Raw genomic sequence first — 19605 nt, 5'->3', positions numbered from 1 at the left:
GTGGTGGTGGAGGCGGTGGCGGTGGCAGTGGTGGTGGTGGAGGTGGTGTTAGAGGTAGTGGTGGTGGTGGTGGCGGTGGCAGTGGTGGAGGTGGTGGTGGAGGCGGTGGCGGTGGCAGTGGTGGTGGTGGAGGTGGTGTTAGAGGTAGTGGTGGTGGTGGTGGCAGTGGCAGTGGCAGTGGTGTAGGTGTAGGTGGAGGTGGTGGTGGTGATAATGGTGATGATGGTGATGGTGATGGCAGTGGTGGTAGTAGTATCCCCATTTTACAGAAGAGGCAACTGAGGCATAGAGAAGGGTTGAATGGTCTGAACAGGACCACCCAGCTAGTAAGTGGCTGAGTGGGATTTCCGCCCAGCAGCTGGCTCCTGAGCTGCTCTTCAGGACCAGGCATAGTCTTCGTGTCACGCTCTCTGGGCTTCCTTCCCACGGGCACATAGGCCCCACAGAGCTCCGTGGCACAGCCTGTATGTGCTCCAAGAAAATCACAGTGTCTGAGTGCTGCCTGTGCTAGCCCTGGACTTCCGGGTGCAAATGCCCTGACTTAGCCACATGTGTCTCCAGGGCTGGGCCAGGGCTGGACACAGAAGATCCTCCAGACAAGTCTGTTGAGTAAAACTAAGACATCGTTGTCATGGTGGGTGCTGGGGTGTCCCAGGTCCCCGCAGACACAGTCTCTGTTCTCGTTAATCTCCGAGTGTCCACCTGGAGCCCGGAGTGGGAGGACCAGGTATCAGTGCCTTTCTGTCCTCACCTCCCCTGCAGAGCCACTGCCCAGCACCGCCCAGCCTCAGGCCCTCTCAGGCCCAGGCCTACCGCCAGCCTCCTCCTCAGCCCTGAGATGAGGGGCCCGTCTGACAGTCTTTCCCAGCCTCTCCGGCCCAGAGGCTTTGTATCTGTCACTTTAGGGGAAACTGAGCCCCAAACCTGCAGCCACCGTTTTCTGCTTCCCTGGCCCAGACTCTGTCAGCCTGTGTCTTCTCACAGCCCTGGGAGGAAGGCATTGTGGAGTTTTGTTTCTGTGGCCTGGAGGGGCTTGGCAGTGCATGAAGGAAAAGAGACATGGGGAGTGTGTTCTGTAAAGGCCGTGTCCACACGTGGTGGTGTGTGGGGCTGGCCTGCAGCCTGGCTCCTGCACAGATGCCGCCGTCTGCCCACCCAGAACATGCTCACAGCTTGGAGACCAGCCTCTCCTCTGTCTTCCCACCCCCCAACCCCACCATCTGGCCAAGGAGAGCACCCCCTCTGCCAAATGCAGATGTGTTTGTTTATCACACACACATGCAAAAACATACAAACCTACATAAACATCAAAGCAAACACAAATACTATCTGGGCATGCAACGGGGCACATGCACATACATGTATGCTGGGGTCCAACCCCAGCGGGTCCAGGGGTCCCCAAAGGTGTGGACGGAGTTAGTGAAGAAGGAATGACACGGAGACAGCGTTCAGTTGATCAGCAGCCTAGCCAGGATCTCTAGCCAGGATCTCCAGCCAAGTTCTGGTCTGGATCTCCAGCGAAGTTCTGGTTAGGATCTCCAGCCAGGTTCTGTGTCCATGTTCTCTTGCTAGGTTCTCCAGGTTCTCCAGCCAGGTTCTGTAGCCATGTTCCCTCACTAGGTTCTCCAGCCAGGTTCAGTCACCAGGTTCTAGTCAGGTTCTCTTGCCATGTTCTATAGTCAGGTTCAGTTCAGGATCTTTTGCCATGTTCTCTCGCTAGGTTCTGTCTCTAGGTTCTGTTGCCAGTTTCTGTCCAGGATCCTCTGCCACGCTCTCTCCAGCGAAGCTCCTCTGTCTCTAGGTTCTATGTAGGTTCTGTCTTCTTGGTTCTGTCTTCTTACATCTGTATTTATACCAGTTGATTCCAATCCTATCAATCTCTATTCCAAAGGTTAGGGCGTTTCTTATCTCCATTCCAGGGAGTAAAGATTATGTAGCTTAAGCATGATTGTTCATAGTTAAAGTGATTAATTACCCACCTGGCACTTAGTTAAGAGGTTTTATTCCCTCCCTAACTTCAGGGGAAAATCCCTACCTGGGGAAACAACCTTTCTCAGAGACCTTGGTTAAAACACATAGTGCCAAGAAGGTGAGCAAACATATTAAGAACAGTATGCTATATATGCCAAGTCCCTTGTAACAGCAAGCATGGACCGGCTCCCGGCACATGTACTCACGTGCAGACCAGCACACACAGTCTACATAGATGTATCTCCACATACACACGTGCATGTGCCCAGGCTGTGCCCAGTGGTGCAGTACCCACAATGGGGATAAATACCCCTCATGAGAGCTGCCATACATGGAATGATCACACAAGTCTGGGCGTTGAATGAGGCCCTGCATTTGCATGCGTTGTGTCATTTAATCCTCATAACAACTAAATGTGGTTGGTACTATCATCCCCATTTAACAGATGAGCAAAATGAGACCCGAGCAAATGAGTGCACAACCAGCAGCGTGTAGCTACATACTGAGTGTGAGTCCCTTCCCCCTGGACCTGTGCTGAGGGCACAGCTAGCCCAACCGGGCCCCAGGCAGGCTGGGGAGCCTGGTGGCACCCCCCCCCCCCGAAACTCTGCCAGTCCAGCAGCCAATGAGTGACGTGATGCTGAGTGTCGGGAAGCAGACAGTGGTGGGAGGGTTTGGAGAAGGTTGGCCGCAGGGAAAGGAAAGAGAAAGAAGCATTGCCTGCAAGTCTGGCAGCGGGGGCTCAAGGGGGGGGCTCATGACAAGGGAGCAACCAGCCCTGAAGGAGGCGGAATAGACTCAGAGAAATCCCCACAGTTCCCCACCGGAGTCAGCCCATATCCCACCCACTGTTATTCTGGATCACAAAGTCATGCGAGACCCCAAAAGCCTCATTTCTTGGCTCACAGAGATCCTTTGCAATCCTCTGATAGAAAGGCATGCGGCCAATTGAAGGGCTGCAAAGCCAGAGGGAGGCGGGACAGCCAGACTGGAGAGCCTTCGAATCCAAACACCAGCCAGTTACTTCCCATCTCAGGGCCTCAGTGTCCCCCTCTGTAAGCAGCATGAGTCCTGAGTCGTGGGTTGATACAGAGGGAATGACAAGGCGTGCACAGGAGCTCTGAACCCCTCTATCCACAACCCAGCACCACTGAGAGTGTCCCCATCACTGCCACACCTGAGCCTCCAGCGTACCTGTGGTCCCAGCGTCAGAGGGCCTGTGCTGCTGCTTCAGAGTGGGCAGTGGGGGGTAAGGGTGCCCCAGACCTGGGTGACCTGGGTCTCAGGCCCCATCTAACTGCTGCCCCCGTGTCCCCCACCACCCACCCACAGGAGGACTCTGACGGCAGCATCGAGTGTGTGAACGAGGAGAGGAGACTCCACAAGAAAGTCTGCAATGTCAGCTACCCCTTCTTCCGGGCCAAGGCCAAGGTGAGGCTGGGGCCCGTTTGGGGAGGCAACAGGGCGGGTACTGGGAGGCTCAGGGAGGCAAGAGAAATGGAAGTGAGCAGAAAGGAGGGCTGGGGAGGGATGGAGAGCACCAGCCCCTTCACCGCCACCCCACCTCCCTCAGCCACTGTCTCACTGCCCTTTAAAGCCTCTAAACCAGCGGTTCTCAACCTGTGGGTCGCGACCCCTTTGGGGTCGAACGACCCTTTCACAGGGGTCGCCTAAGACCATCGGAAAACACATATATAATTACATATTGTTTTTGTGGTTAATCACTATGCTTTAATTATGTTCAATTTGTAACAATGAAATTGGGGGTCACCACAACATGAGGAACTGTATTAAAGGGTCTCGGCTTAGGAAGGTTGAGAACCACTGCCCTAAACTAACAAGTCGTCTAAATACCCAGCCACTGTCTCGGGGCTGTGCATGGAGAGAAAATTTACATTTCTCAGGCACCTACCAGTGCTTCAAAGTGCATGTGACACGAGTATAGGCGTGTGGCGTGGAGAGAGAAGCAAATTCAAGGGGAAGGGGAGGAGAACTACAGATTGTGGGGGCGTTTGCCTATCACCCCTGGGCAGTGGGCAGCCACTGAGGGTTCTGGAGCAAGAGAAGGGCTGAGCGAAGCTGCTTGTAAAGCTGGACCCGATGGAGGCGCTCGAGGCAGGAGCCAGCCAGAGAACAGAGTGGTTCCCAGGCGCAGGGTCTGCAAGGTGGGAACCAGGGCTCCTTAGAAAAGAACCTCCTCAGTGGAACTGCAAGTCAAGATGGTAGTTTCAGGGTGCAACTCTGACAAACCAGGAGCTCTAGATTGAGGGGGGGCAGCACACAGCACAAGCTCCTCACCCTGCCGCTCCCTGGGAGAAGGGGACCCCAGGTCTCCTGGGGAAACTCCAGGAGGGTCAGACTTGGGAAGAGCACAGTGGTCTGTGCAAAGCCCCAGCACCCGCCCCTCCCCATAGTGAGGAGAGGAAGGCAGCAAAGAGAGTCAGATATCAGAGGGCCATAGTCAGGGACCCAGGCCCACTCCTGGGCAAAGGCCAAGGGAAGCAGCAAGACGGGGCCATCAGAGTGGCCACAGGGCAGCTGGACAAGGAGGCAGGTGCTTATTAACCTCTGGGTGGCCCTGGCAGCCATCATGCTTCTTCAGGCCACAGCCCACCACACGCAAGAACGAGGGGTGGGAGGCCTGTCCTACCGCCGTGCCTGGCCCCCACAGGCTGTGCTGCGTGGTGACAGCCAGCTCCCCTTCTCACCAGCAAGCCCTCCCATGAAAATCCTGCAGAGAGTCTGAAGTTTGGGCTTGCTGCCTTCCAGTTGCCTGTAGCTAAAAGCAAAAGTGGAGGAGGCGGGCAGGGGGCTGCCCCACCGTCAGGCAGTCCCGCCAGAGGAGCCATTGACTGGCTGTGTCCCCGTCACCGGCCTCAGGCCTTTACTCAGCACCTGGCCACTCCCAGCCAGCAGGGCTCACCCAAAGGTGCAGGGGCTGGGAGGGCGGGTCAGGGCTTGTCCAGGCAATGCCCAGACTCGCAGTTCCCAGCCACCCCAGCTCCAGTGACTTCTTCCTTGCAGGTGGCTTTCCGTCTAGATTTCGAATTCAGCAAATCCATCTTCCTGCACCACCTGGAGGTCCAGCTCACGGCCGGCAGGTCAGGGCCTGGCTGCTCGCTCTCCCTCCTGCACACCTGCTCTGCCCCTCCCCGCACTGTCTCCCGCCAAACCCTGTCCCCAGCTGCCCCAACAGGGGTGGGGTCCTGGTCAGTCCCCAAATAAGGGCCACCCGCTGCCTGCAGTGGCCACCATTCATTCTTGGGCTGCTTGGATATAAATAATACCTTTATCTTCATGTAGTATTTCTATATAGCAGCTGTCTAAAAACCAGTTTTAAAGCACTGTGCATACAATAGCTCAGTCAGTCCTCACTGCAGCCCCTAAGATAGGGAAAGCAGGGGTTATTCCCCACCCCGCCTCAAGTTACAGGTAAGAAAAGGGAGGCTCAGAGAGGTTGAGTGAATTTCCCAATGACACACAGCACAACTGGGAGCTGAACACTAGTGTCCTACTCTGTGTCCAGGGCTCTTTCTGTCCTGTTCACCTCTCTCCTCTTTGAAATGTTTCCATTTTTAAAAGAGCTTCCCTTACTCTGTGTAGGTCTGTCTGTCTGTCTGTTTCCCTCCCAGGGAATTTGCTATGGGTTCACAGGGTGAATCCCCCTGTGTGGGTAGTAAACACTCTTTTTTTTTTTAATATATTTTATTGATTTTTTACAGAGAGGAAGGGAGAGAGATAGAGAGTTAGAAACATCGATGAGAGAGAATCATCAATCAGCCGCCTCCTGCGCACCTCCTACTGGGGATGTGCCCGCAACCCAGGTACATGCCCTTGACCGGAATCGAACCTGGGACCTCTCAGTCCGCAGGCCGACGCTCTATCCACTGAGCCAAACCGGTTTCGGCCACTCTTTTCTTTTTCACAGACTACATTCTCTGTGTGGGAAGGGAGGCAACTCTGCAGCCTTGAAACTGGCCCAAACCCTCCTGAGAATTTTCCCTTGCTGAGAAACAAACACTGAAGGCAACCCAAACACTGACCTTCCAACACATGCACACACACACACTCACAAACAGACATATCCTCAGCCACACCCAAGTCAGAGGTCACGGGAGAGCACTGGAGGTCAACCACCAGCATGTCTGTGGTCAAACTGTGCATGTGGGTGGAATTCTCACGTGACCCGAGACAGTTTGTAAAATGTATGGATACCCTCAGGCCCCCTCAGGCCCTTCCTGCTCTGAGAAAGCTCCGCCCTGTTCTCACGGGAGACGAGCGCGCCTGCGCAGTGCGTCCTCGCACCTGTTCTCACGGGAGACGAGCGCGCCTGCGCAGTGTGTCCTCGCACCTGTTCTCACGGGAGACGAGCGCGCCTGCGCAGTGTGTCCTCGCACAGCGGCGGGTGCACCTGTGCAGTGTGTCTGCACAGCGGCGGGTGCTGGTGAGCCAGGCCTGTGCGGGAGGGGACCGTGCAGTGTCCGAGCACCCACCACCATCCCCTTTTGAGTAAAACCCCTGTCAGGGGTAAGGCTCCCGCAGGGAATAGAGCTCAGGGTGTCTAACAAGAGGAAATCGCACCTTTTTATTTCTGAAATTACTTTCCTGTTCATGGTGCAGGAAAGGGCAGCACATTTGACAAAAAATCCTTCCAAACATCTCCTACATTCACTCTCCGGCCTTTTCAAGGCAGCGAAGCCAACCTGTGGGAGTGCCTACCCGTCCGCCCGGAGGGGGAGCCCAAGGATAAACAGCCTACTCTACTGGGAACCCCACTGTCTTCCCTCCTTGGACAGAGCAGGCAGCCTTTGTCCCCCGGGCGATGCCCTCGGGGCCCACAGCACAGGCTTTGCCCTCTGACCCTTGAGGGGCTCTGGGAACAGGGCTCGCAATGAGTGGCCACACCCACATAGTCCTCCCAGCTTCCATCCAAAGTCTTTTCCGGCCCCACACCAGCCCGGATGTGCTGCACTTAAAAGGGGGCAGGAGGTAGAAGAGGGTAAAGGGGAGATGAGGGGTGGTGGAGGAGACTGGGCTTGGGGTGGTGAGCCCACAATACAATATACTGATGATGTGCTATAGAATTGTACACCTGGAACCTGTATGAATGTATTAACCATACAAAAAGGAGAAGCTGAGGTCATCAGCTCCCGCAGCCCCAGCCCTTCCCCTCCCAGGGCGCTTTTCCCAGTGTGACTTAGACCCTCCCGCGCAGTGAGCCCGTTCGCACGCGCGCACGGCGAGGGGGGGGGGGGGGGCGGCGGTCGGGTAGAGGGAGGGCAGGCCCGTCTGACCCCGTGGCCTGGCTCTCCCTGCAGTGACAGTGACGAGGAGGAGAGCACCAAGGAAGACAACGCGGCCCTCCTGCGCTTCCACCTCAAGTATGAGGCCGACATCCTCTTCACCAGGTGGGCCAGGGCCCAGGGAGGGGATGCATGGGGGAGTGAGGCCTGAGACAGGCTACTCTGGGGGGTTGGGGGGGGGGGCCCTGATAGGGTCAGAGACCCCAGAAGCCGGGCCCCAGTGCTAAGGGACTATGAGATGGAGCCAAGTGGGCCCTGAGGGGTCAGAGAGCACAGCTCCCTCATCCGTGCTGGGGAGATGGTATCAAAACAGAGGACAGAGGCCCGGGCTGTGTAACTCAGTGATTGAGCGTCAACCTATGAACCAGGAGGTCATGGTTTGATTCCTGGTCAGGGCACATGCCCGGGTTGTAGGCTTAATCCCCAATAGGGGGCATGCAGGAGGCAGCTGATCGATGATTCTCTCTCATCATCATCGTCTCTCTCTCTCTCTTTCCCTCTCTCTCTCCCTTCCTCTCTGAAATCAATAAAAATATATTTAAAAAAAAATAAAACAGAGGAAGGAGGAGGCACAGGCCTGGCCCCAGGGAGCTCTCAGCAGGTCAAATGGAGAGAGCAGGGCAGCAGGCGGTATCCACCCAGGTGTAGGCAAGAAGGAGGGCATGATCTGTGGAGAATTTTAAAATAGTAATAAAACCTGCTAAGTGCTTCTGCTTCTCATTACACCTTACCCCAACAATTCTAAACACCGTCAGTGAGAAAACGCTCCTCCCTACGTGGCTGCTCACACTGCCCACACGCCTGGTGTGCCACCGGCCCAGTCTGTCGTCTGAGAGCGCCCAGGCAGATGGAGATGTCTGGACAGAACAGCAAACACACAGAAAGTTCAGGCTCTCTCACATCACCACTAGAGGCTGGAATGGTACACAGTGGGCAAGTTCACGCTCAAGAGACCATGCCCTAGGCTGAGAGTCTAGGGCAGGGATGGCAAATAACTGGCACTTCTGGCTCGCGCCCATCCCACACACCAGGCAGACGTTGCTGATGGAGGTCAGCTTTTATTCCTGCTGAGCCTCAGAAACCTTCCCAGCACAGTGTTCCCAATGGGCAAAAGGGGAAACCTATTTTTTGTGGCCTAGGGGGAGGCAGGCCCATGCCTACATCCTTTCCATTCATTTACCCACCTAGCCAATACTGACTGAGTCACGCAGCCCTGTCCTCTGTCCCTGCAGGAGCAGCAGTCTGAGCCACTACGAAGTCAAGCCCAACAGCTCCCTGGAGAGTTATAATGGCATTGGGCCTCCCTTCCACTGCATTTTCAAGGTAAGGCTCAGGGGGAGCCAGGAAGAGAGTGAAGGGCAGGAGCTGAGGGTCCCCACTTGGGAGGGGAGGAATCAGAAATCATTGCTAATGCCCGGCCCGGGGCGCTCAGTGGTTGAGCGTCAACCTATGAACCAGGTCAGGGTTTGATTTCTGTCAAGGGCATATACTCAGGTTGTGGGCTTGATCCCCAGTGTGGGGCGTGCAGGAGGCAGCTGATCAATGATTCTCTCTCATCATTGATGTGTCTCTCTCTCTCCCTCTCCCTTCCTCTCTGAAATTAATTTTTTTTAATTTTTAAAAAAAGAAAGAAATCATTGCTAGAGCTCAGGGTCACCTTAACCCTGCTACCCACTCACTGGATGATTTTAGGCAAGTCACTTCCTCTCTCTGGGCCTCTGTCCTCCTCTGGAAAATAGCAGGGCTGGTCTGAGAGAACGATTCAGTATCCATGAAAATTAGACGTGGCTGCACATAATTTTTTAAAATGTTTTTAAAGTGCTCTAAACACACCAGGGTTTATTCTCTCCCGTAAAAGAGTCCAAATTGGCAGCTTCACAGAGTCATCCAGGGTTGCATCTTCTCTCTTCATGTTCCATCATCCTCAACATGCAATTATCAGCCTCGAGTTCACCTCACAGTCCAAGAAGGCTGCAGCTCCAGCCATCACGTCCTCATTCCAGGAAACAGGAAAGGGACAAAGAGCAGGAATAAGCTCCTTGGCAGTTCCTCACACTTCCAGTCACCTCTCTTTGTCCAGAACGTTGTGATTTAGCTGTCAGAAGCTTTTTGTCGTGGTTTCTGTCACGAAGGACGGTGAGAGGAGAATTAGGAGGCAACTTAGCAGTGTCTGCCACGGGGGGCCAGCAATCTCCCCCACCTCTGAATGCTGTGTGAGTCAGAGGCAGGCTGACAGCTGGACACTGCTCACTGAGACCTGGATGGCTCACCCAAGAGAGGGTTAGTAACCTGCCCAAGACCCACAGCTCATACATGACAGCAGCCCTGGGTTCTATTCCCAGCCTTTCTGATTCCAAAGCCTTCCTGTTACCATTGCAGCTCTAACACCAAATGTGTCAACTACAATGTGAACTATCACACACTCACTATTTATTTTCTTCACTAATTAATGATATCTCTCATAAAAAATTAATTGCTGTCACCATCTCCACCCCCAGGGGGCCACCAGTGCCAGGCAACAAAATCCCCCAGAGCCAAGAGGAGTTGAAAATAGACGTGACCCTTGCTCTCCAGTCTCATTGCCGCCCCCACTGCAGGAGCCCACCCCTTTCAGGTCCCTGCAGCCCCGGGGTGACTTAGCAGAGCCCCAAAGCTTCCACAGTGAAAATGCCAGGGGGCTTGAAGAGGCCTGTTTCCCAGGCCCGGCTGGGGACCTTGTTCTCCACCTCCCCTCCCCCAGCTGCTGCTGGAGCACCGACACCTCTCCCTCTCGGGCCACAGATCCAAAACTTGGGCTTGTTCCCCATCCACGGGGTGATGATGAAGATCACCGTGCCCGTCGCCACCAGGAGTGGCAACCGGCTGCTGATGCTGAGGGACTTCCTCACCGACCAGGTACCACTGCCCTCAGGAGCTGGCTGAGGGGACGGGCGGAAGGAGACAGACATACCCTTAGGAGTGTCCCAAGCCCGCAGACCCCAGCTCCTTCTCCCAGAACCACGCCCCGCTGGGCCTTCTCTGGCAGAGGAGGAGGAGGAACACCCGGGTGCTGAGTCTGGCGTGCTGATTGTGAAGTGGCTGTTATCCCTCCTGCAGGTGAACACGTCCTGTAACGTCTGGGGAAACAGCACCGAGTACCGGCATTCCCCGGTGGAGGAAGACCTGAGTCGCACCCCACAGCTGGTGAGTGTCGCCCAAACCGAGCCATGGGGATGGGGAAGAAGAGTGCAGCCTGAGCCCGGGGCTATTTCTCTCCTTGTCCCACAGTTTGTCAGAAAGAGTTCGTTGAGCATGTGCCCAGCCTCACACCAAGAGGAAGCAATAAGGAAAAGGGACTTCTTGCCCTTAGTGAGCTCACCATCTCTAGGAGACACTGAATGAGCACCTCGAAGCCAGGGAACAGGCCTGTGATGCGTGGCAAAAGAATGACAACAGGAGCAAACTGTAGTAAGAGAACAGCGAGAGAAAATGGAAACACTAACCTGAAAAGATATCTGCATCCCCACGTTCACTGCAGACAACAGCCAAGATATGGAAATAACGTAGGTGTCCATCGATGGATAAAGCATTGTGAGATATAGAGACAGAGATAGAGATAGAGATAGAGATAGAGATAGATAGAGATAGAGATAGAGATAGAGATAGAGATAGAGATAGAGATAGAGATAGAGATAGAGATAGAGATAGAGAGATAGACAGAGATAGAGAAAGAGAAAGAGAAATAGAGATAGAGATGATAGATATATGCAATAGAATGTTACTCAGCATAAGAAAGAAAAAAATCTTGCCATTTGGGACAATGTATTTGGACCTTGAGGACATTATGCTAAGTGAAATAAGTTAGACAAAGACAAATACTGTATGATCTTACTTATACGTGGAATCTTTTTTTAAAAAATCAAGCTTATAGATACAGAGTAAAGATTGGTGGTAGTCAGAAGCAGGGGGTGAGAGTGGGAAAATGGATGAAGGGGATCAAAAGATAATAATCATTTTAAAAAGAACAGAGCTGCCCTGACTGGTTTGGCTCAGTGGATAGAGCGTTGGCCTGCAGACTGAAGAGTCCCAGGTTCGATTCCGGTCAAGGGCGCGTACCTTGGTTTAGGGCACATCCACAGTGGGGAGTGTGCAGGAGGCAGCTGATCGATGTTTCTCTCTCATCGATGTTTCTAACTGTCTGTCCCTCTCCCTTCCTCTCTGAAAAAAATCAATAAACTATATTTAAAAAAAGAAAGAACAGAGCTAGTGGACTTGTACTTGAGCCTAAAAGAGCCTTTGGATACAGATAAGCAGAGGGAAGGGGAGGAAGCCAGATGGAGCATTGCTACGGGGGCAGAACATACATGACTTATATTGGAGACACCGACTTCAACTGGGGCCTCCCTGCCCCAGAAATGAAAGGCAGCTCAGCTTCAACTCCCAAAGCCCTCCCTAAGACACCTGCTGGTTTCCAGGTTTATATCCTCGCAGCTGCCTCTGTCCCCAGATACCTATTTCTGTGCATGCTTCCATTATTCCTGACCCAGACAAAAACCTTAGCTGTTTTCATCTGATTTCCCTGAACAAGTGCTTCACACAAAGCATTTTTTGAATGTAGTGCATTTTACTGAAGACTTGGGGTTGGGTAGGGTTGACGTGGATGCAAAAGAGTGATACAAATAACTGTAGCCTAATACTTTCTAACTATTTGATTATTTGTTTGGGTTTTCTATTAGGATGATACCATCTGCTGATGATAACAGCTTTAGCTTTAGCATTCAAGCCTTGTAAATTGTTTTTCTTGTGTTATTGCTCTGGCTAGGACCTCCAGGGTAATGAAAAACAGAAATGATGACAGTCTTGTCTTGATCCTAATTTTAAAGGAATTGTTTTTAATTTTTCATTAATAAATACGATACTTGCTGGGTTTTATAAATACCCTTTATTCAGATTCAGGAAGTTCCCCAGGAGCTTTTATCAAAAACTAAAGTTGAATTTCCTAAAATGTTTGTTGTTGTTTTTTTGCATCTGTTACAGTAATCATCTACTTTTTCCCTTTAATCTGTTCATATGGTGATGACATTTATAGGTTCCCTAACACTGAACCAAAATTTTGTTCCTGGAATATACCCAATATGCACAACTTCAAATGCAGCATCAGATATGCCATCCTTACCTTGTCCTCCAACCACCCCCTGGCAGCCCCAGACCACGCGTCCCCTACTGCCGCCTCGTCCCGTCCTCTGCCCCTCTCCCCAAAGAACAAAGCCCCACTTGGTCCAGCAGTGCAGCTGAGCCATCTCTCTGGCGGCCCAGCCTCTGCTCACATTCCCAGGTCACAGCTAGGTTTCTGCCACCCCTCCCCCAGAGCCTGGTTGCTCACTCCCCGAGACCCACCTCTCTTTCAGAATCACAGCAACTCTGACGTAGTCTCCATCGACTGCCATGTGCGGCTGGCCCCCAACCAGGAAATCAATTTCCACCTGCTGGGGAACCTGTGGTTGCGGTCCCTAAAGGCAGTAAGTAGAGCACGTGGGCTAGGCTAGCGGGGAGAAGGGAAGAAAAGAAGGTGGGTGCTGGGAGTCTCGCACGGGGAGGGGCCAGCTTCTGACAAGGCCTCCGATTATACAGCTCAAGTACAAGCTGATGAAAATCACGGTCCACGCAGCCGTGCAGAGGCAGTTCCACAGTCCTTTCATCTTCCGAGAGGAGGATCCCAGCCGCCAGGTGAGCCCCTGGGAACCCTGCAGACCTGGGCTTGAGCCGGGCCAGCTTGGTAAGGGTTAACCCCTTCCCCTAGTTTTCCTACACCTCTACCGTGTGTTCCTGCAAGCGAGAGATGGACAGACATGCCAGCCATTAGTGCAGCATCAGAGGAGAGAGAAAAGGAAGACAAACAGGTCTTTGGGGGCAAAAGAGGACAGGGGGCCAGAAGCATTTGCCCAGGCCACGGGCGCCCCAGGCTCTGCACAACAGCCCATGGGGCGGAGGAGGGAGGGAACCTGTGTATTTGACGTGACAGGAACCTGAAACTGGAGTCCATGGCAGCCTGGCTGGCGGGCTCGTGACCCAGCAGAGGGAGGCTGCCTCGGGCAGGCTGGCAGCCTAGAATGACCATCCCACACCTGTGTCACCCCCGATCCATTCGCACCTCTTATCTAATGAAACCATGTGACGTGTGCTTTAGAAGTCTGGCATGAACTGAACTGGTGAAGGCCAATGGAGATGTCTTGGCATTGACACTTGTATTGGGTAAAAGCAGATCAAATTGGCTTGAATCAAAGTTCGGGAAAGGGATGGGGCTCTGTGCAGTGCTCAGCTGGGAAAATGAGAAGTTGTGTCTTGAAAAGTTCAGTCCTCTGGATAGAGGCATCTCAGGCATGGGGCACTGCTGCCCTCCACTGGCCGTGTCCCCAAACTGCCAGCCTGGGCTCCAGGTGAACATTCAATACCAGATGCTGAGTAAACCCCACCCCCCCCACCCCCCCCCCAGGCCCTTCCCCAGCAGACGCTGGAGAGCAAAGCGGACATGGGCTAGAAGCCAGCCCTTAAGAAAACACACAGATACCCATCACAAACAGGGTGGGTGTGCCAGGCGAAGGGCTAGCAGGTGCAACAGCCCAGAGGCAGCACTCAGGGGCCCCACCCCAGGAGCGGTTTCATTTGTTCATTCATTCATTCAGCGTTGGTTGGGTGTCCCCTCTATGACTCAGACCTACTAGGGGATGCAAAGGAACAAGGAAGCAAAGTGTGGACTCGATCTGGGGGTGAGCACAGGTGCTGGAGTGGGAGGTGGCCAGACCAGGGAAAGCTTTCTGGAGACAGCACACTGGAACTGAATCTTGCGATGTGTTAGAATTTTCCAGGTGACCAAGAGAGAAGAGGCATACACACACACACACACACACACACACACACACACACACACAAACTGCCCCTCTCTCCACACTAGTTCATGTCTCTCAAATGAATTCTCCTTCTCCTTCCATTCCCAGCCCCCACCCCAAATCCTTCTTATGCTTTCTGGATGCCTCACTTCTCTTTCTGAAATCCAGCGATAATGAAGCCCCTGTTGGCTTACATTCTCAGGTCACAGCTAGGTGACCGGGGGTGGGAAGGCAGAGCAAGGTCCAGCCTGCAGGGATGGAAAGAACATATAAGGGACCTATGGTTTGTTGAGCCCTAACTATGAGCCAGGTATTGTAATAATTTCTTCACGTTATCTTTGATGTTTGTCCCCACACCCTCATTTTCAGGTGTGGAAACTGAGGCTGTGTGAGATAAGGCAGCAGGGAAGCAGTGACTTGCCTCAGGTTAAATAGTGACTCAGTGGCCAAGCCAGGACCCCACCATGCTGTGCAGGGGTGCCGTCGGTCAGTCACTCAACATGTTCACTGAGCCCCTGGCTCTGTCCCAGGCCCAGGCCCTGCTCGGAGGATAGAGCAGTGAACAAATCAGGGAAAGCCTGCTCTCCTGGAGCTGACCTTCCGTGGGAAGAAAGGCAATTAACATAAATACAGGGGGGGCAAAAGTAGATTTACAGTTGTCAGTATGCAAAAGTTTCTTCTTATTCATTATTATATATTTTTCCATATGAACAACTATAAACCTGCTTTGCCCACCCCTGTATATATAGCATCAAGTGATGATGAAGTCTGAAAAAAACAACAACACGCAAGCATATAAGCATGGAGATTCAGGGGACACTATTTTATATGGGGAGATTAGGGAAAGCCTCTCCAGTAAAGTGACATCTGACAGGGACTAGGAGCCATGCCAGCAGAAGGAACAGCAATGCAAAGGCCCAACAGCATGTGTGCTTGCATATTGGAGACCAGGTGGCTGGAGTGGGAGAAGAGATCCGGGAGGTAGCAGGGCCAGAGAGGGTAGGCCCTTGCAGGCCAGGGCAAGGACCCTACTTTTCTACTCTGAGTGAGACGGGAAGGAGACTTGGAGGCTCTGAGCAGAGCAGAGCAGAGCAGAGAACTGTCTTTCTCTGGATGCTATGCCAAGAACGGACTGTAGGCCCTAGCGGGTTTGGCTGAGTGGATAGAGCATCAGCCTGCGGACTGAAGGGTCCTGTGTTCGGTTCCAGTCAAGGGCACGTACCTAGGTTGTTGTCTCTCTCACATGGATGTTTCTCTCTCTGTGTGTTTTTCCCCTTCCCTTCCACTCTCTAAAAATCAATGGAAAAATATCCTCGGTGAGGATTAACAAAAAACAAAAAGAACAGACTGTAGGAGGCGAGGCAGAAGCTGGGAGATGAGGGTGCTCAGACCAAGGAGGTGGCCCTGGAAGTGAGAGGGTGTTTCAAAGGTAAAACAGTCAGACTGCTGATGGAATTCATGTGATCTGGGACAAATACAAGGTTTCTGGCCTGAGCAACAGCAAGGAAGGACGACGCTGCTGTCATTTGCTTTGATAGGAAATACATTGAGAGAACAGGATTGAGGGTGAGGAGTGAGATCAAGAGTTTGCTTTGGGACCTGTTAAAAGTGCCAGGCAGGCCATGTAGACAGTCAGATATGAATCTAGAGAGTCCGGGTAGACGGAAACGTGAGAGTGGTCAGAGTATAGATGGTCGAAGCCCTGAATGACTTCGCCCAGGGCTGCATTAGGACTTCCCTGGCCCTGGACACTTGCTTTTGGGGCTTCTTCCTCCATTAAAAAAAAAATTAATTACTATTTTATGACTGTATACATATAAAGACAAATATAATCCAGGCTAGATTATATTCATTGATATCCTCTAATTTTAAAAGTTAGGTCTGGCCAGTGTGGCTCAGTTGTTGAGCATCAACCCATGAACCAAGAGGTCACTGGTTGAATTCCTGGTCAGGGCTATGCCCAGGTTGCAGGCTGGATCCCCAGTAGTGGATGTGCAGGAGGCAGCCAATCAATGTTTCTCTCTCATCAATCTTTCTATGTTTCTATCCCTCTCTCTAAAATCAATAAAAACATTTTTTTAAAAAAATAAGATCATGTTTGTGGGCCTCTGGGCACCATGCCCACTGTACCCACTATGTAAGTCAGCCCTGAGCTCACCAGGGAGTGACTGTAGATAAAGAAGATATCCAAGGGCAGAACCAGGGGACATGCCAACATTTAGAAGTTTGGGAGATGATTGAGGAAGCAGCAAAGACAAGAGGCAGAAAATGTCTCAAAGAGGAGGTAGGATCACCTGGGCCACTTAATTCAGGTGTCCACTGTGCAGGGGCTGGGGGCTCTGAGGCCTCTGCAGGCTGTATGCCACCCGTCATCCCCCCAGCAGCCTTCCCTAAGGACACGGATACAGCTTTCCCGCCAGGGGCCTGCGGTCTCCTGGGTCCAGCCCAGGCCCCAGGACACTAATCTATTCCCCTGGTGTCCCTCCCTCCCCTTGCAGATCACATTTGAGATCTCCAAGCAAGAAGACTGGCAGATCCCCATCTGGATCATTGTGGGCAGCACACTGGGGGGCCTCCTGCTGCTGGCCCTGCTGGTCCTGGCACTGTGGAAGGTGAGGGCCCTCCACGGTGGGGGGGGAGGGGGGAGCAGCATCCTGGCTGGTTGGCCCATGCCTGGGATTCCAACCTCTGGGCTCTGTGGCCAGTCCCCATGTTCTACTCCCCATGGGAGCTGGCACCTGCCTAGCCTCCTTCACAGAACTTGCCTGCTGCCACAGCACCCAGCCAGTCACCGCAGGCTGATTGGTCACCAGAGGGCACTCTACCTATGGCTTCCACCCTTTTGTAGGCCCCTTTGAGAACCTGGTGAGAGCTAGGGTTCCTCTCATCAGAAAAAAAGCATGTGCACACAACCACAAAATGTCTCCAACAAAGGCAGGCTGTTAAACAAGTCAAAGCCCTTCGCTGTCACTGAGCCTCAGGTTAAGAAGCCCTGATCTCAACCTGCTTCTCTTACAAATAAGGTGAAGGAGGCCCAGAGAAGTGTTACCTGGGGCAGGGTCACTCAGCAAGGCGTCTTGCCTCCAGACCCAGGCTGTATTCACTCTGCTCCAGTGCCCCCTCACCAATTAAGCGGCCCAAAGAGAGCTGGGGAGGGACAGAGGGTACTCATGGTCCTGAGCTGGGTATTCTGGGAGCCTTCGAGGGAAGACGCCTGAAGAGGGTTAGTGGAGGGACAGCAAGGGAGGGGAGTTAGGCCTTGTCCACTCTGCCCACTCCTGAGACTTCTGCCTTTGCCTCCCCACAGCTCGGCTTCTTTAAAAGTGCCAAGCGCAGAAGGGAGCCCGGCCTGGACCCCACGCCCAAAGCGCTGGAGTGAGGCTCCCGAGGAGGCTGCGAGTTGATGGGGCCGGGCCAGGGCCAGGTGGTGTGCAGGCTCAGGCCGGTGGCCCCGCGGAGCTGGGGCAGAGAGGATGCCAGCTCGCTTTGCACTTGACCTCATCTGAGAAACCAAGTTTGCTCCCTCTGAAGGGAACTCAAGCCAGTTTTAAGAGGGACTGCCCGGCTGGGAGACCGAGACACCTCCAACAGAGATCCCTGGGAATAGAAAGGGACCTCTCCCAAGGCACACCCCAAAGCCTCCCCAGGCTCTGGGAGGCTGGCTACCCCCACCATTCAGGTGCTAGGAATTCCTAATCCTCCTCCTCAGAAGAAACCCGGAGAGGAAGACTGCAAATGCAGACCCACTCTGTGCACTCCAGGTCTTTAGTTCCAATAGACCCAGTGGGACAGCAGACCTGAATTCTGTACTGTCGTCCACCCCCACGCTGCCAACAGCTCCTGAGTCACGCCTACCCCTTCCCCAGGCAGGAGGTGGTTCCCCGAGCTTCCCCTGAACAGCAAGGGCTTGATGAGGACAGAGGAGGGCCAGGGATGAAGACTCTGGGACATGGAGACTGTGACGGACAGGCAGCTGGGATCCAGAAACCAGGCGCCCACACAGAGATGGGGAGGCACCCCCATATGTTCACACTGACTGCCACACACACTCCCCCACCGTGCTCTCGACCCCCATCCCATCCCCCCCCCCCCGCCCTTCCCCACAGCTTTTGTTCCCAGAAGGTATATCCAGAAGCGTGTGGGTGACACAATCCCCTCTAGCTCCGCATTCCCACAGCGTCTCCTGGGGCAAGCTGGGCGCAGGGTAAGGGTGGGGAGCCTCCCCTCCCTGTATCACCCGTCCCTACGCACACAGCCTTTCAACCCTCCCCTCCATCCACTGTGCACAGGAAAAGGGCTCTCCTCCCGGAATGCACTGAATAAGGCCGGTACAGGGACCCCCTCGGTGGCAAATATCTGACCCGCCCGCCCGTAGGACTAGTGGTACCACCAATGACGGCGCCGCGAGGACAAGAGGCACAGCTGGTGCCCAAGCCGAGTAATTTATGCCTTAGCCTTGTTTTGAGGTAGAAATGAAAGGGGGATACATCAAAGGCATTTGTCCCCATCACATAGTACGACCTTTGCTGTCGTAAATATTTTTAAAAAATAAAAAAGTAGTGTTTAAAAACAACCAAGGCGCTGACTTCCCTTTCTGTGGGCAAAACATCCTAGCTAACGCACTCTGTTCTTTGAAGGAGAGTATGGGGATGAAAAGAGGCTTCCTACTTCCTTCCCATTATGTGGCGGGAGGGCCTTGTCCACCATTTGCTCCCTCAAGTGGCTGCCTGGTGTGCGACGGACATCTCCTGTGACAGAGCACTCTCTCCCTCCCAAGACCAGCCATTCCATCTCTGGCCAATTTGGATGGTTGAGACGCACATGTCACTGTAGCTTCTACCCCTCAGTTCCCGCTCTCCCCTCCCAGGCCTCCCACACTTCCCCAAGCTGGATGTCAGTGCTGACCTTCTCACACCCGGACGTCAGGTGTCTCCGCCTTTACACACACGCTGCTCTTAGACCAACTTGTCTCCATTCTATTTCTGTGCTACTGTCATCCCAAGGAGCCAGAAGTAGAACCTTACAAATTATTTGATCTTGTTCCCCCATAGATGTGGACCCTCAGAACCAGTGAAATTGAGGTAGTCCTAGGTTCCACAACAAAATCAAGACTAATCCCAGATTCTAACCCTGCCTGAGAAGGGCATAGTGAAGGAGCAAAAGAAATGTATGGGGATATCTTTTTCTCAAATGGTAAAACCAAAGTCAGAAGGAAACATTTTAAAATCATATTTCATTTGAGCCATTATCCCCATGAATGGAGTAACCTTGCTGAAGGAGAATCGATGAACCCACATTTTAAGCACCAAGTCTTGTCAAAATCAACTGAATGCTTTTTTGGACCCTTACTTTTAGAGATTGAAATTCTATTTTTATTTTTATTTTAATTTCCATGTGTAACCACACTGCAGGCAAAACAAAATGTATTGCAGGTCAGATGCAGCCAGAAGTCACTGAATTGCAAC

At 53.0% G+C, this 19605-nt stretch overlaps 1 protein-coding gene across 1 annotated transcript in view; it reads left to right on the top strand.

Moving 5' to 3' along the window:
- Window positions 1-18713, top strand: part of ITGA11 (integrin subunit alpha 11) — a 123162-nt gene extending 104449 nt beyond the window's left edge. The window contains exons 21-30 of the mRNA XM_036305898.1: window positions 3304-3402; window positions 4996-5072; window positions 7290-7379; window positions 8507-8597; window positions 10056-10169; window positions 10371-10457; window positions 12662-12772; window positions 12885-12980; window positions 16639-16752; window positions 17448-18713. Coding sequence (XP_036161791.1) covers window positions 3304-3402; window positions 4996-5072; window positions 7290-7379; window positions 8507-8597; window positions 10056-10169; window positions 10371-10457; window positions 12662-12772; window positions 12885-12980; window positions 16639-16752; window positions 17448-17519 — 951 coding nt within the window. The 3' untranslated portion in view covers window positions 17520-18713. The remainder of the gene's footprint in view (window positions 1-3303; window positions 3403-4995; window positions 5073-7289; window positions 7380-8506; window positions 8598-10055; window positions 10170-10370; window positions 10458-12661; window positions 12773-12884; window positions 12981-16638; window positions 16753-17447) is intronic.
- The last annotated feature ends 892 nt before the right edge of the window (window positions 18714-19605 follow it).

Source organism: Myotis myotis, unplaced genomic scaffold (assembly GCF_014108235.1).
Source record: "Myotis myotis isolate mMyoMyo1 unplaced genomic scaffold, mMyoMyo1.p scaffold_m19_p_1, whole genome shotgun sequence".
NCBI classification, from domain to species: domain Eukaryota; kingdom Metazoa; phylum Chordata; class Mammalia; order Chiroptera; family Vespertilionidae; genus Myotis; species Myotis myotis.
Note: the sequence above shows the minus strand (reverse complement) of the source record. Positions and strands in the feature narration are given on the sequence as shown.